Source organism: Bombus fervidus, chromosome 10, assembly GCF_041682495.2.
Source record: "Bombus fervidus isolate BK054 chromosome 10, iyBomFerv1, whole genome shotgun sequence".
Lineage (NCBI taxonomy): Eukaryota > Metazoa > Arthropoda > Insecta > Hymenoptera > Apidae > Bombus > Bombus fervidus.
The window spans coordinates 9,045,302-9,062,470 of record NC_091526.1 but is presented as its reverse complement, the minus strand read 5'-3'; the positions used below and the strand labels follow the sequence as shown (position 1 = coordinate 9,062,470).

The following is a 17,169-nucleotide window of genomic DNA, read 5'->3' as shown; positions in this document are numbered from 1 at the left end:
TGCAAATACGTATTTTTACGAACGCTATTAAATAGATGGATTCTTCACACGTATACAATTTTATTTGATGTTATGAATTATTGATATAATAAATTCCTCTCATTAAATATCCTCTATTTTGATATTTCGCATACTGCTTAAATTTTTGTACACTTCAACTGTATATACGTACGTACATCGTGCATCTTTTAAGAATTTGTAGTGAATCTTTTGGAAGGATTGCCGAGGAACTACCTAAAATGGGCGTATAGTTAGAATGATGAGAAATGGCAGATGTTGAGGAAAGATTCGTGGGATATCGGTTAATTGGAAGGTTTCGTTCCTTAAAGGGACCTTGAGCGGAGCCTTATAGGCTGTAGACACTTTCTAATGGAGAAAAATATAGATAATATCGGAAACGATTGCCTCGATGGATGTAAATATAGAATCGAATTGACAGGAGAAAAAAGATCTAGTATCTTCAAGACGTAATTGAAGAGCGATAGGAAATTTTTTTATCGAGGTACAACGATTAACGCAACACGATTATTTAATAGATAAATTTTATTTGCAATCCGATGAAGCAAGTCCAGCATCTTAACCACTTGCATAAATGATTATGGTTGCAAAACTTGTATCGCTGGACATTCTTTTATAGCCGATCGTGATTAAGGTAAAAATAAAATAAAATAGGCAGTATTTAAAGTGTTCACGAATAAAAATCTATACAGAAGGCACAATAATATCACATGTACTTACAACATTCGATCAAGGGTAATGTTACGCTGTATTCTTAAAGAGTATTGGCATCTTAAATCGTCCTAAGTTACTTATTCACAAAATTATTGCTAAAAACTAGCGGAGATTTTTATAATAGATTCTTCATCTTTTTTATATCATAAAAGAGACAAATTTGTTATAATACAATGTGGTATTAATTTACTCTTATGGTCGAAACGAATAGTATTCGGTACGCGTTACACACTAATAGCAACCAAAAGGGATACATCACGTTCGTAACGCAAACAACATGGAAATTTGTATTAATTAATAGCTAATATGCAAAATGTGTATTAAAATCGATTATCGTGAAGTCTTGCTCTTTCGTATTTCTTAATATCATTGCATATCAATGGCGATTTCTATATGTAACGTATACGTACGAAAATATAATAATCAACCTATACATACGAATAGAACACTTAATATCCTTTTCATTATATAAATATATCTTCTTTATTTTCATTAAATTAAATCTGAAGTTTAGGATCTGTTTTATCGATGCAGCGAGCAAGTCACAGTTGCAAACGTGACCATTATGCTAGTCCAATTAGGACAAAGACTTTGGTGAATTCGCGAACAATTATTAATTATCATTCGGTGCGAACTTCGATGTAAGATTCGTTGTCACACCCCGTATTTACAAAGTATCCTATCTACGAAACGTTCTGGCACCACCATGTTTGCAAACATAATTTCTACCTTAACAACCGAGATACAGTAGATATCTGCAGCCTTTAGAAAATCTTTCAACCCGCTGCACGCGTCAAGTTCTCTCTCCTGGCTTTGGCAAATCGTAGTATCTCCGGATTTTCGTAGATCATTTTAGCCAGAGTCTCTATCCCAGCGATTGTGTCGGTCTTGGTTCCCATGCACATGGACCACTGTGTCTCTGAAAGATCCTTACTGCACTCAACGTCGTGATAAATGTGAACCAAATCCTTGTCAGCCGCCCTAAATATCTTAATATTGGATTTCACTACTTTCTCATAGAAATCCACGTCTTCCTTGCCCCATCCTTGGATAGACAAATTGAAACCACCCACGCTTTTGTAATCCTGTTTGTACAAGGAGACGATGCCGAATCCAAATTGCCTCCAATATCCCGATATTTCGTTTATGGCGAACGTATCTTGTTTCCTGTTACCTTTGTAAACGACCTTTGGATCATACTGACTGAACACCACCGGGAAATATATTTGTCTACCTAGAAGACTATTCGCGCGAATTCTGTAGAGTGCTGACTCGGTAAATACGATATCGACATCAACGAAGAACATCAAATCGTCGTCCTTCAATCTTGACACACCGAAATTGAGAGCTTTGGCTCGAGAAAACGTACCAGAGACAGGAATAATATCGATACTGACGCTACGATACTTGTATTTTAATTGTTCTATCAAGTCTATCGTTCGATTGAACGAATCTTCTGTTCCGCGACGATACAGAATAACTAAAAGCGCCGTTTTTTCTCCGCTCGTCAAACAGACCTCTTCGTAGTTTTGTAGGAACCTCCGGAAAACTTCGTACCTTCCGGATAAAGGTAGGATAAAGTGAATAATCTTGCTCTTGACTGGATCCTCTTCCTCGAAGTTGAAATTCAGGTTTAGAAATCCACCGCGGAATATGTTTTGCAGAGATTTGTCGTTTTGCCGACTTCTTTGCGTCTCGTCGACTTCCTCACCGTTCACGGTCTCTCGTATTTCTAGGCCTGTGAGCAAAAAACCAACGCATCTTTCGAATCACCGTTTCCTATTCGTCTCGCATTTTACTACGTCGCTTTCTACGAAACGATGGAAAATGTGTCCGATGAGATATGAAGGATACCTGTGAAGTGTTGGTGAAGGTACACGTGCCTCCTAACGGGCAACGTAACCTTTCTGCCTCTGTACTTTCGGTACACCAAAAGAAGATCCAGTATAGTGTCAGCGCCGTAAGAATCCACTCGCCTGTATCCATATAGAATTGACCTTTCCTCGACGACTCGGCCACGCTGCCGTGAGCAGGCATTTATAGAGGCCATTACTTCCCTCATGATGTCCTCCAGACCCTCCTTTATATCACTGTGAATTCTTCTCCTGGGATTCGAATCGCCTAAGCTGTACTCGGATCTCGATAAAAAATCCCAAGGAATTACTTCGTCGCTACTTGTCGGTTTAAACGAGCGAAGTCCTGCTGGAACGCCTGGTTAAAACAGAAAGAAAAGGATTTTTATTGACATATTCATATCTTGTGAGAAATTTACATCTCCGCTTGAAAATTCTAGTACATTATATTTCCTTGAAAACTAGGAAATGTTACGTATTCATTAAGAGATTACTTAGCTTGATATTTTATATAACAACGAAGGTACGAAGCACTAACATATTTTTAATTTTATTATAAAATTGATGCGACTTAAGGTTTGTAATTTACATTAAATACTTAAATTTGATTAATGACAAAAGATGTCCAAGGACTTTGTATGAACAGGTATAGCATGTTACTGTTATCCCTATTGTTTGAACAACATTGTATTATAAAATTGTATTAATCAATTAAACGTTAAATGTATTTGTTTTCAGTGAAACTGCTCCCAATTTTAATGCATTAAGATTTCCTTACAAGAAGATCGAAAGAAATGTATTTTATTTTTATTATCAACATTTACTATCGATAGCTGACCAGAAATTATTTTTTCACACAGTCCGAAGAATATTCGGTCCTAAAAGGCTTACATAGATGCATAGAAGTGATTCGTACGAGATACGAGAATTATGTATAAGATGGAAAAGTATGACTCTCTGGTCCATTAGCGTATTGAAAATTTTATTAGCATGATACGAACACGGATGTAAAGCCGGAGCAATTGATGAGTGCTTGCTCGCGTATTAGACGTGAACACGTCTGTGAGTGCAGAAAATGGAAATGAATAGAATCATTGAAAATGATCGAAGTGCTGATCGTTTCGTCTGATGGGCTCAAACGAATCGTGTCGTGGCTCGTATCTGCAACGCCACGTCTGTCCGACGATCAATTCGCACGGGCTAATCGGTCTAAATGGTTCTATTAATAACGCACATCCAGGGAAACGCGATTGTTCTTTAAATGAACGATTCGAAACCTGTAAAATATTTCCGAGGACGAAAACCTTCTCGCAACATCGAATTTATCTTAACGACGTCGTTTAACCGCCCACGTTCATTGTGGAAATTTTACGACCTCGGAATTCCTGGGAAATACTCATTTACCTAATATTTCTGTGTCATCGGGATATTCCTTCGAGTAGCGATTAACTGGAAATAACGGGACACCGTCGGCTATTTCGAAATTCTTGAGATTTTCCACGCTAATTCCTAACTGTTTCGCCATTGTGTAAATATCCCTGTGAAGATTGAGTCTCTCCTGTTGCAAATCTTGAATCTGTAGCCCCTAGAACGGAAATAGACAAGGTTTTGCAACTTGCTAAGGAAACTAGCAGGTAATATTACGCCAGTCGATACCAACCCTCATGTAATTGTGCAACCTGTACATGTGAGGTGGACTTTTAACAGGATGCAAAGTAATAGCACGGTGAACTTCTTTTTTCTTCAAGTTTCCGGTGAACGCCTGTGCTCCACTACTGTTGTGATATAGAATAGACTGCATCTGCAACAACGAAAGCATCGAGTATCATCAGCTGCAATTGCCATTAAAGGGACAGAAATAAATGACAACCGCCGTCGTTTATTTTGTTACATAGTCTATAATTTAGCATCGCGATAATTATTTTTATATTGCAAACGATATTTTAAAATTGAAATTGCTATCTCTCTGATAATTTTTCTGTCGATGAAATTTATTGATAGTTAGACAATAAAGATTTGGGCATTCCTTATCAAAAATTCAGACGAATTTTTATAATTCGAAGTAAAAGCAAACTCGAGGTATACAATTTTTACTGATTTAATGTCTGATGATAAATATTATCAGCAATATGAAACTGCATCTTACCGAGACTGCAGAGCAAGTGTTAATCAAGCTGCGAGACTGGGTGTGGTGGTGTCTTATTACACGGTATTATTCTAATATTACATCGCTCGAGTTAACTCGTCCATGTTCTAGTATTGTCTGTTTTCAATGTTCCTTTGAGTAATTTACAAATTATGTTATTGAAAATATGGATTTGCTAATCATCTTAGAATGTTTCGAAGAAGAAATGAAATTTGAGCTTCATTTGCAAAGACATTTCATATGGATCGATCTGGTAATTGAAATATCAACATTAAATCGTAATGCCGCTATTGCAAGCTTAATATGCGGAGCAATCAATCGATTGACGCGTGAAAACTTTAGAACAAACACTTCGTAGTTATTGCATGTAGTACGAATAGCTATTAAGTGTTTCGACCTTACGACGAACGTCAAGACGGGAACATACAGTAGGTTAGCAGGCTACGATTTGTTCGAATCTAACGACTAACATCCTCATCTCTGTATTTTGCGTCCCGAATGAGTTATTCTATTATTTCAATCCACGTCTCCCCATAAGTCAATATTTCCAGGCATTTACATTTTCCAAGAAGAGAACGTTAGATCTAGAAGTTAAATTTGTTCTTTGATAAAAATTTCTAACATATTAGAATTTCTAAATATACTTCTTTTTTTTTTATCTATTCAAATTTTGTATTTAAACAAGAAGAAACAAAGAAGGGAAAGTAAAGAAGGATCTATCTTTTCGCTTCTTTCTTTCGTATTGAATATTCCTCGATCTAGCGTGACCGCTTTTCCTAACACGATAAAAAGAAAAAGAATTATTTTATCGAATCATGATTCTGTCGATGTGGTCGTTAGCAGATGCAGCGTGACATAATAATTCGCATTGCAACATCGTGCAACCATGAACGTAACCGTGCAGTTCGATTAAATTATTGCAAGGAGTGCGATAAGAGATTCAAGCGCTGCATGCTGCAAATTGTTACTTAAGCACCTCGACCTAATGTTGAGTGTCAAGATGGAGGAGAATGACTCGATCTGGCCACTGGGTTACCAGGGTACTATTCGCTTGTACTTAACGACTAACATCCTCATCTGTACATTGTACTTTCCGAGTTACAATGATAGCGTACCCTGTATATGATGCAGATGCGTAGCTTATGTATTTAAACCGATAATACGTATCGTGTGGGTCCTGTTTAGACCGTGCGAAAATTCTATTACATCCTACTAAACAACAGTTATTAAACTGCTTCTAGAAATGATCAATTATCAACGACACAGGAGATGAATTTTTTCAAGGGTTTCAAAGAAATTGCGAATTCTTGGGGGAATGACCGTTACCTCAAGCAAGATTCCATTAACGTTCAGCCTATTATCAAGGTATATCTAAGTACGTATTACGTTCTGTGGGATAGCACGTTGTTTTAATGAACCGTGAGCCTGTGTCGATCAACAAATTACACGTGATACGTACGTTCCCAGTAACTATGGTGTATCAGGAGAGAGTAGTAAACTAAACGACCGAAAATAGATTTAATAGTTATGTGACCGACGATGAGATACATAAAGAGGTCGAACGAAGCGGAGGAACATTATATAGAAAGAGCGAACCATGAAAATAAACTTTACGACAATCATTTTGCGTGGAACTTACGCGACGATTACGCGATAGAAGAAAAAAAAAAAAAAAAAAAAAGAAAATGCCAACAACTTGTCGCGAGCGAGCAAAAGTTTTGGAAAAAAAGAAAATTACCTCGTAACTCCAGGTACAAGGTATACCGGCGTACTTCTGCACGCACCTTCCTAATTCGACGTCTTCATGCGTAGTGTACAAATGTCTCAGACAATACTTGATGTGTGGCACGATCCTCCTTAAGGTCTCCCTGGACAGAATAACACCTGGCCCACCCATACAAAAGTTCTCGTCGTACTCCAACGATAGCAGACCGAATTCCTCGGAGTTGCCTCTGCCTGCTTGGCCAATGTACATGGCCCTCTTGGAGTTGACGGATCGTAGCAATTTTTCCAGACGATCCGTTCTCACGTAGACGTCGTCATCAGCTCTGAGGAACCACTCGAAACGATCCCCATAATTGTTCCACATATATTGTAGCATCATGAATGATTTCTTCTGCGGTGGATAAGTGTCGTCGACTCGTGGCAAAGGTACCAAAGGTAGGTCTGGACAATTATCTGGGACGACGGAGTTTTCAGACGAAAAAAAGGCAATTTTGCCTGGAAGCTCTTTACCCCAAGTCTCGTAAACCGCTTTAGCTCGCGAGTCTAGATATTTGCCAGCAGTCATCACGCCCACGAAGACCAAGCTGGTCGACGAACTGTTTATCTGTTCATCGTCGTCCAATTTGGGAACGTTTCGTGCCGACGATTTGATCAACATTCGTGGTCCAGGCATCGAAGACGAGTAAACATTTAATCGTTGGTGATGGCTCGACGATAGTATTTTGTAGCTTTGAATGAGAAAACCTAGGACAAGGCCCAGTATCAGGCCTAGAATGGCGCTGGTCAGTCCACGCCGTTTACGCATCACTGGGTGAAACGTCACCTCTTCCATTGATACTCTTCCGGGGTGCCTGGACCTCCGGCTAAGTTCATCGTCATCTTTCTAACCGCCGCGATCCTCTTCTTTAATGATTTCAATGTGCTAATTAGCGTAATTGCTGGGAATTCTTCGTACGATCCCATTGCTCCTCTTTCTCGACACTGAGCGCGAGTTCTGCTCAGACCTGTTGAACAACCGTTCATAATTCTTCTTTAGAATCTGATCCACGACGGTTTGGCGTTTAAAATCCAGTGAACAAATGTCGCTTTGTAATCGTCAGAAAAAACAGAAGTCGAAGATACCCCTTTGAATTGGCAATTCGCTCGTTTCAAAGGCATTCACTGGACTTTGGCTCACGTTTGTTTGCCATTTAAAGAACAAACTTTGCCTGTGTATTTTTCACCGTACCCGGCAAGACTACAAAAGCGTTCGTTGTTTAAACTAGCCATTTATTTTTACGTTAACCTCGCGGCTGATGAGTCCACCGAAATCTATAATCTTTGTCAACGATATGGTATCTTTAAATATGACGTAATCAACTGGTTTCTCCGTTCACAGTTACCACAAGTAAGCCACGTCTACTTACGTTCAACATGTTCTACCACCTCGATTCCTTCCACTGCATTTCGCCGAATTCCATGGTGCAGCAGTTTTCAACGCGAATCGGTCGTTCATGTTAATCTGAAAGATACGCAAACACTGTCGCTAGATACAGAGCAAACAATACGCGGATAAAATAAAAATTACTATGGCCAATCGAGGTCGCACACGTGCTAAATAATACTTGGACTGGAACCTTCGAGTCGGCAATTAATGACTGATCTTCTTCCATTGCGGTTACTCTTTGACACATTAAATATTTCGTAACTGTCCGATCGTAAATTCCGATAGATTGATACGATAATTCGTATTCATTTGTCGTTCGAACGTCTATGGTCTGAGGCAATTTATAGTCGACAATAGCCGATTAAGATGTCCCTTGATAATATTGATTGTAACAAATTCGATCGTAACCTTTCGATAGAGATGATCAGACATCTGTTGCACTTGAAGATTATTTCTCGAATAGGGGTCAGGAGTTTAACGATTCCGTTTTCGTATAATTTTCTCCAACGTCGTAAAAACGGTGATAAGAAAATGAACAGACCTGGCACTGTGTGAGTCCGAACAGCCGCAGGATACAGAATATAATAGCGTCTAGAAATGAGAACCTGGCGCCGTTAGAAGAAATTGTTGATCAATTAACCTGCTAGTTCAGTCACTGTTTTAGCGAATATGAAAGAATTTCTTACATCGTCAAGTTAGTCTGTGACTCGAATTCTTCGTATATATTTTTTAGTTTCTCTAGAAGTACCGTTAAGTATTTTTTCCGTTTGTTTCAAATTACATACGTGGAGATCGTAAGCATTCTACTTAAGTGCGTCTCGATGTTCATCTCAGTAATGGATAATGCGAGAAACGACCAAGTTTGTTGAGTCGTTTCCCAAATGGTTAGTGGACATTTATTCTCTAAATCGGCATAGACAAAGAATCGTCCCTTGAGGAAACCGGTTCCAGCCACGATCCTGCATATCTGAATGAGGGCAGTCATTGAATTTCGATGCATGACGTCCTTTTGTTCGCGCGGAGCTAACAAGACAAAACGTATGTAGTACATTGGCGATTCGAAACTTGATTATTTAGGTCAAGATATATTTTAATCTTTTAATATACATTTACGGATAAATTAATGTGCGATTATTTTATTCTTCGTAATCGTAAATAATATAATATTATGATGATCGAATCGATTTTCCAAAGTCTGTACGCGATAATAAGACAGAATTATGATTTCGAATTTCTTCATCACGCTGATCAACTCCACAGATTAAAATAGAGAGAGAGAGAGAAAGAGAGAGAGAGAGAGAACAGCTAGAGGTACCTTGAAATTTTTGATTATTTATGTCATCTCCTTGTAATAAATAGATTCATCAAAAAAAGTTCCCCGTTTTTGAAGGCATTGAATACTAGTTCTGCACCTGGTTTATAAATTGAAAACTACACGAACAGTGGGATTAATTAGTTTTTCTTTCTACAGGCTAATTGGATTGTAAGAGACGAATCTAAATGCTCACGAGATATTCACAGGATAGTGGGGTTTAATCAAGAAGAAAGTACTTTCGCGTTAACTGTAAATTAATTATTCGTTAAATGAAAGGTCGCTGATGGTCATCGTCGATTGTTCCCAATGGTTATTCGCACACCCGTGTTTCCGTTCTCACAATCTTCTCGCGTTTATTCTCACCAGGAACTAAAAAGAAACAAATTCCCGTTAAAATCCATGATTAATGTAAATTATCTCGATTTGTAGAAAAAAATCCGATAACAAGTGACACATAAATTCAATATTCATTCGTGATATTTTAATCTTATCGCTTTCAAGGAAAGATTATTCGGAATAATAACAGTTTGAAGATAATTTTGAAGTGTCCGTGCGAAAAAAATCGTCGCGATTACTTTTGTTACATTTTTATTTTTTCTTTCTACGAATGTATAATACCACGGAGAAACGGGGAAACGAAAATTTCTGGAAGAATTCAGCCTGATACCGTTAGAAGTTTCCGGGAATCGATACGCGAGGGTCGTGAAAGGTGTTGACAATCGTGATTACACGGTCGAATCGGCGAATCCACGAAATCCCGGTGTTCATCCCGTTAAAGGATGCGATTCGAAGTGACGTGCACGAACGAGGACGAACGAAAGGCGGGAGAACCGGTTTAAGCCGAAAGTCAGCTCCAGATCTTCTCTAGTTCCTACGGTAAAATGCGACTTCTAGTTCTTTATAGAGGAGATAAGGATGAGCTAACGCGGATGAGTCGCTCGGAACAAGAATCCCTACAGTCATCAATACCATAAAAGAAAATGTCAATGCACTTTCATCTCCTTTATCGTTGACGCGAAGAAAATTTAATTTGAAGTTGATGCAGTAGAATGGAGGATGAACAATTTAGAGATTACCTAATGGAAAATTGTCATGAAATACTATTCCGTTTAATGAACGTTCGTTAAATAACGAGGAAATCCCCATGTTAATTTTAATAGTTTCTGCATGATAAATTTGCATACATTTCTTGGTGAGTCAGAACAAAGTGGTCAGCCGAGTAAAAACACGTCGTGATCAAAGATTCTCGTGACTGTCGATGTTCATGAACTTCGGAACGATGACATTTTCGAAAGATTGACCTGACCCGTCCATTAAAAGCTGTTACTGAAACGAGGCCTCCGTTAATTGTTCCCACAGACATCGAGCCGCGTTCAAGACGCAGAATCACCGGAGCAAAGACACGTTAGACGACTAGATTCAACGTGATCGTGACTCGAATCGAAGACAATCTGAGCCTGTTCGATCAACCGGTGGAAGTCTCCAAGAGTCATCGACTTTTCGAGTCCGAGAGCACGATAATAACGAAAGGAACGATCCTAGTTCACGGCTGAACAATCTCGTTAAACGATAACTCGATCTTCTAAACAAATATCCTTTGTCCTCCTGGCATCGTAATTTGTTAAACGCGGAAGCACTTACGTAAGCCAGCCGGCAAATGAAATTTCAAATTTCATCCGGGAATTAAAACCTCACTTTCGGATAATATTGCTTTTCGTCCATCGACGAGGCTTTTTCACGATCACAATTCCAGCGAAAAAACTCGGATTGTTCCACACTATATCTTCCTCGACGTTTCACCATTCAAATTACCAATGGTGTTCGCGTATTCTTATTAAGAGAAGTAACAAGAAAATCTCCGTTAATCACTGATCATCGCTCGCGGATGCATGTATCTTGTCTCCCGAGGCAACTTACTCTTCTTCGTGATCGTCGTCTACCCGGCTAATGGGTTTCACGTTGAGCGTGTACACGTGGGTCTATCTGACGCCGAAAAAAGCCGTGTTACGGCCTCGCTGCATCCGCCACGGCATGACAGAAACCGTAACCCGTGAGATGACGAGAGAAGCGTGGAAAGGCCCACGGAATACACCGCACTGGCACCGACCGCGGTCGTGTTGCGAGCAGGATGTCGGAGCAGCGACTGAACGAGACGAGCTGGCTAGTAGCAGTCAGACAGTCGGCCAAGCAGTTGTCGGGCAACAAGCAGTCAAGCTAGAACCAGCCTGATCGGCTTGCCGGGGTATACTAAAGCTTTTCAAGCGACGAGGCAGAAACTTTTCGTTCAGATACGATGGAAATGAGTCGATACGCAGGCTTCACTCTCTGCTCCTGACCTCGGCTACTTTCGACAGCCTCCGATTCGGAGGATTCTTTCCTTTGCTTCTCCTTTTCTGACTATGACGCGTATGACCCTCGATGCTGGCTGAATTCTTTAACATTTTTAGAGGCATGTGCACGACTCTTAAAGTGGGGATGTGAAAAATTATGTAAGAACCTGTGGTAAGCATTCCTTAAACGAGTTTCCTGCTAAATATTTTTCAATACGACCAGAAACTTGCGAGATATTATCTTTCCCAAGTATTCGTGGCGAGGTTCGTGCGCGGAGTCCGTGACAAGAAGTGAACTGTAAAATTGTTTTATTTCAACATAGAAAAGACATTGAATTGTTTAATCTCGTCGAGGTAGCTTCTATTTTTAATGGATGGTCGATTATCGATATAGACCTGATTAATTAAATTTTGGAGCAAACGGTACGGTCGAATACATACAGGGTCTAAATTTAGAACTCGTGACCCTCTAAAAGTACTCTTATCTGTAGAACGTTATACACCTTGAGACGGTGACATCTTTAGAAGAAAAATGAACAAAACTTTTCACAGGAATCGTGACAGCTAAGAGATACACTGCCAACTTGCATCTTTTTTCATATAGAACGTACTATCTATATTGCTGTCTATATCATACACTTATGGCAAACACATAGGAATAACTTTATCAGAGATAAAGTAGTCTTATCGTTCTTGATATCGTCAGAGAGATTCCAAATACGAAACTAAAACCGATTGGTCGTGTATCTATTGTCATGTAAATACGATACATTCTATACCACGCGCCATCGATTGTCGGCAAACGGGACGTTTGTTTACTCTCGATGAGCACCAAGAGAGGACATGTGTATATGAGTATATCTGGTTAAAGTATTGTGTAACTAAATGCGTAAAATAAATTATGTATGTAGCCAACGCCTACGCGATCGTCGCGTGCTAGAAAGTAGCACACAACGAACATTACTAAGCGCCGACTAGTAAGAACAGTCGAAGCTGACACACTATAGCATCGTGTCCGCAAAGCAGGAACTTCCGTCGAAATAGAAGCGAATTGAACTACCTTTACGCTTCGTGAATTTTATATTATCTTCCATTCGCCATGCTCGAGCTTTGCTCGAGCGGAACGATCGGATTAAGACGCAAACCGTAGACGTAGGTGTACTATGAGAATTTCAAAGAGATCGGCTAGCGACACGCGATTATTTACAGCGATATTTGGTTATCCATATCTCGATATGGTATTTTAATATGTACTTTCATTCGTTTAATTTTAATAGCTGCTTATTTCACGATCGTTGATCAAGGCGAATTATGAAGCGATTGGATAACGCTAGTTCTATGATGATTCAAATGATTACAGTGAAGTCTAGACCGGATGAATCAGTCGAAAGAGGAAAGTTTGCTCGTGGTGAGACGGGTTAAATAATTTTATTTTTAGCCGCTTCGTGGATATCCTACGGGCCGGAAAGCAGTGGAGAAAGAGGAACCAATCCCTCGAATTCTACACATGTGATAACCTCTAGTTTAGGCCATCTTCGTTATGGTTTTTGGTCGACGAATATGCTTTATTGCGTCCGGAGAAATGCGCGATCTTTAACGACGTGCAGGATGGAAAAGAGGGTGAAAACGTATCTAGGCACACATTTGAAAAAGTAACAGTATCGGCGTAAGTCTTTAACTGTTCATGTCTCGGATGTTTAGAATCTGTTACTTCTATCCTCTAGTGAAATTTATTTGATCAGCTCCTTTCGAATGAACACGTGTTCTTTTTTCGTAATGACGTAACACTAGATACTTAAACAAAAATTCAAAGTAGAGATATACATTTTTAAAAATATCCGGAGGCTAACGATTGCTTTGATGATCGTTCGGTTCTGCTTGTTTTACATTGTCGCAGTTTATCAGATAAGAGATTCGGCATGATGCAATGCAAATAATTCGTCCGAAAAGTAAGAAAAAAATGCATAAAATTATTTTTGCATTGCATCATATGTAGGTGTGATTTATATATTTAATTTGTTGTTTCTGGTATATATCTCGAACATGATGTTTGACTTTAAATTCAAGCAAAATGTATTTAATTAGATTTCACGTACTAACGTAGGAGATTACATAGATTTTAATAAAACCATCGTTCTTCATGAAATTAATATTGGTATAGACACTAATGCGTTGCACAATGTACGGTTTCTTATACATTATGCAATAACTAGAAGATTGCATTTTATGTAGGAAGGAAATTAGTATATTTTACCTGATAAAACTGTGAATTTGCGATAGATATACGATAGTTTGTGATGTAGATACATTTTTTCATGCGGGCGGGCACGTTCTCACGATTAAAGAAAGAGGGTTCAATTTTCTCTGTATACGAAGCGTATCTTCAATGCGTTGATAAATTACAGTCGATTTAAAATTTCCCGCCAGTTGGAGGACAAAATGGCGGGAGCTATGTGACGACAGATCGTTGAACCCAGAAGCACTACTGCATTCAACTGGTATATTTATTCCGACATATTTCCTATTTATTTATTATCAATATAAAAAAAAAATTTTATTGATCATTCCATTAGTTGTTTACTTGCATATTGAATTCATCGAACTCGTATAATATTTTCTTCAGGATTGCAATAACCAAAACCTTACAACGAAACTTTAATCGGTATAAAATTTCAATTATAATTTGTTTCCTTAATAAGAGAAATATCCATTAATTTTCATAAATGCGTGTCATTTATTTAGAAAAAAAATAATGTTAGTCAAAATGAATTAGTTAGTGAATTATTTAAAGAAAATAAAATGTAGTTGCAAGACTCGTATTGTAGAGGGAGTGTCGCTCTGCTACACACACCCCTGAGGCGCCAATGAATACGATTGCTGATTTGACTAGTTCATTAACGGAAGTGACGCGAGTCGCTTCGTTACGTTTACATTCTGTTCTCGACGTCGCGTTCATCGTAGGGAGCCATTAGCCTCGTCCGCGTTAAGCATCGTGCCATATTCCCATTCGCGCCCTAATACTAACAACATTCTCGTAGTTTTAAGTGAAATAGTATGAGAGTGAAGACCGAAATGGATGACGACGAAAAGGGGTAAGTTTGAATTGTGTATTAGCAGCCATTTGAAGTTATTTTTTATGCGAGAATTTTCGATCGACGCGTTCACGGGCTGTCGGGTTTATTGCGTGGGATCTCCATTTGCGTATTGCAGTTACATCGTATTTCACATTTCCTCACAATGCTTTCTTGATCTCGAGCTCAATTTCTTATCTGCAGAACGTAAAGCGTCATTAGCTATTTGTATATGATTTCCACGATACGCGAGGCCAACCTTCTTTCTCCATAGCAATAAGCGGCTGGGATATGTAGCATTTCGTGAGAGAGGAATAATTTGCCGATGCCGGTCTTGCTTAGTGTTCTTCTCGTGCACGATCCGGCACTCTTAGTCATTTAGATAGTACCGTTTTAGAGATATCGTTGATCATGAGTATGGAAGCTAAGGGATATCGTACATTTTCTATATATTATTTCGGTGTGAAAGTATGCTACTGCATCGTCGCTCATTACATCCTTTAGCTCTAGATTCTCTATTTTTATGCTCTATATCCTGAAAGATCGAAATATTTCAATACTCCCTCGCTATGTGACTTTCTTCGTGCATGCTTCACTAATTACGATTATTGTTAGATACGTGCTAATCCGTGTATTATATACCGATTTTTCCAAGAATTTTTATTATGGAGGAAAATTGCATCGTGGGATACGTTAATGTTATGAATTATTGTCGGAATGAATAAGTCACTAACAAATGGTTTTGTAATACATATTATGTACTTTTATATATATATTATAATATAATATATATATATATTATATATATATATATAAAATGTGAAATTAATATATATGAAATTCAGATATCATTTTTTGTTTTCCATTATTTATTATATTAAATAACCTAGATATATTTCGTACAATATCTTCCTCGAAATTTTTTCGTTATATAACCTATTATAAAAATTGTATTCCAGTAGTTATTTTATTCGAAATATTTGTTTATTCTCGTTAATTGTAATATGCATTGAAAACATTTTTTTTTAGATTCTATTAATTATATGATTATATTAATAACTTTTTTTAATTTTTTGCTATAGAAAGCTGTTTGTTGGTGGTTTGTCGTGGGAGACAACACAAGAAAATCTTCAGCGTTACTTCGGCCGTTATGGCGAAGTAATCGACTGCGTTGTTATGAAAAATAGTGAATCTGGACGCAGTCGTGGTTTTGGATTCGTAACATTTAGTGATCCAGCTAATGTTCCATTAGTTCTTCAGAATGGACCGCATCAACTTGATGGGCGCACAGTTAGTATTAGTTTATTTAATAAAATAAAAATAATATAAATGTTTCAGAAGTTGATGTAATTTAATATAACAAATTTATTTATGCCTATTATTTATGTGTCTATGACAGATTGACCCGAAACCATGTAATCCTCGTACTCAGCAAAAGCCGAAACGCAGTGGAGGCTTTCCAAAAGTTTTCCTTGGTGGCTTACCAAGTAACGTGACTGAAACTGATTTGAGGTCATTCTTTACCCGTTTTGGTAAAGTTATGGAGGTTGTTATAATGTATGATCAAGAAAAGAAGAAATCGAGAGGTGAGTACGATGTGATAATTATATGTATATATCTAAATTGGCATTGTTTGCAATGGTTTCCATTTATTACGTTAATGATATTCAAGATATCACTTTATCTGATGATATTTTGCATTTATAAAAGAATTTCCTTTTTTAATATAATGGGAACCACGGTCAACAATGTATTTTATAAATATTTGGATATCATCATCTTGTTTATTATGTGTCCGAAAGTACAGTCAGAATTCTTGAAATAAGTTTTTTTCACTAATGCATTTTTGATATAATTTGATATACACATTATAGTAATATAATAAAGCAAATACGTGCAGTATGAGTATATTTTGTAAGGAATCAAAAATTCTGACTTGAATGCAGCACACCCATTACTTAAAATACAACATTAAAATTTTATCTAGTTTTAACATATAAACAGACGAAAGAAAATAAGCGTAAACATTAAAGATAATAATTAATTAATATAAATTTCAGTAATATGATTTTCTACTCAAAGTCAGTTAATAATTTGTGGTCATTAAACTTCCTCTGCTTGATTACCCTTTTTTAAAGACCCTGCTCTTGCTTCCTTTAATAATTACGATTAATACATCCTGACTCACAGTCTTCTCAATTAATATTATTTGTTTTCAATACATATTTATAAAATATTTTAAGTACTTATATATAAAACTCAGTGCATTATGCATAGTTATTTACATAGTATTCTTATCCTACTTTGCTACTCTTAATAATTCGCCTTGTCTTACCTTAAAAAACGTTAAGATACTTTATGTTATATTAAATTACATTAAATATATATTGTGATTTTGGCTAAGTTCTATTAAGGATAGCTTAAGACTATCAGATTATTAAGTACATAAGTTAAAATGTACATAACTTAAGTCAAGTTAAGCTACTAGTAAGATACGCTGTAAATTCGATTTTTTATTACTATTACCCAGTTATTATTCATTAAATAATAAATGATTTAGTTATATTTATT

The 17,169-nt window shown here is 37.5% G+C and overlaps 2 protein-coding genes across 7 annotated transcripts in view; one reads left to right on the top strand and one right to left on the bottom strand.

Moving 5' to 3' along the window:
• Positions 1-525: 525 nt before the first annotated feature.
• Positions 526-11,468, bottom strand: Chsy (Chondroitin sulfate synthase). Of its 2 annotated transcripts, none has more exons than XM_072012045.1 (7): positions 11,115-11,468; positions 7,863-7,957; positions 6,470-7,460; positions 4,246-4,386; positions 3,990-4,170; positions 2,587-2,943; positions 526-2,470 (listed from the first exon to the last, which is right to left on the bottom strand). In XM_072012045.1, exons 3-7 carry the CDS (start codon positions 7,286-7,288, stop codon positions 1,509-1,511), a joined length of 2,460 nt encoding a protein of 819 aa, XP_071868146.1. In that variant the 5' UTR covers positions 7,289-7,460; positions 7,863-7,957; positions 11,115-11,468; the 3' UTR covers positions 526-1,508. The 2 variants fall into 2 exon arrangements, with proteins under 2 accessions (XP_071868146.1, XP_071868147.1); XM_072012046.1 differs by lacking the exon at positions 11,115-11,468 and adding an exon at positions 10,499-10,826.
• Positions 11,469-14,453: 2,985 nt separating this feature from the next.
• The window catches only part of Hrb27c (Heterogeneous nuclear ribonucleoprotein at 27C), a 30,825-nt gene continuing 28,109 nt past the window's right edge, over positions 14,454-17,169 (top strand). For 3 of the 5 annotated variants that reach the window (XM_072011634.1, XM_072011635.1, XM_072011636.1), the window contains exons 1-3: positions 14,455-14,619; positions 15,681-15,888; positions 15,998-16,184. In XM_072011634.1, coding sequence (XP_071867735.1) covers positions 14,582-14,619; positions 15,681-15,888; positions 15,998-16,184 — 433 coding nt within the window. In that variant the 5' untranslated portion in view covers positions 14,455-14,581. Of the gene's footprint in view, positions 14,620-15,680; positions 15,889-15,997; positions 16,185-17,169 lie in introns of all 5 variants that reach the window. The other 2 variants (XM_072011638.1, XM_072011637.1) reach the window with 2 other exon arrangements.

Coding starts and splice junctions, on each gene's coding strand:
- Chsy (XM_072012045.1), bottom strand. CDS start 7,288: ATGGAAGAGGTGACGTTTCACCCAGTGATGCGTAAACGGCGTGGACTG. Junction 2,944..3,989: donor CGATGACACAGAAATATTAG/GTAAATGAGTAT, acceptor TGTTTTAACCAG/GCGTTCCAGCAGGACTTCGC. Junction 2,471..2,586: donor CCTTCACCAACACTTCACAG/GTATCCTTCATA, acceptor TTTTGCTCACAG/GCCTAGAAATACGAGAGACC.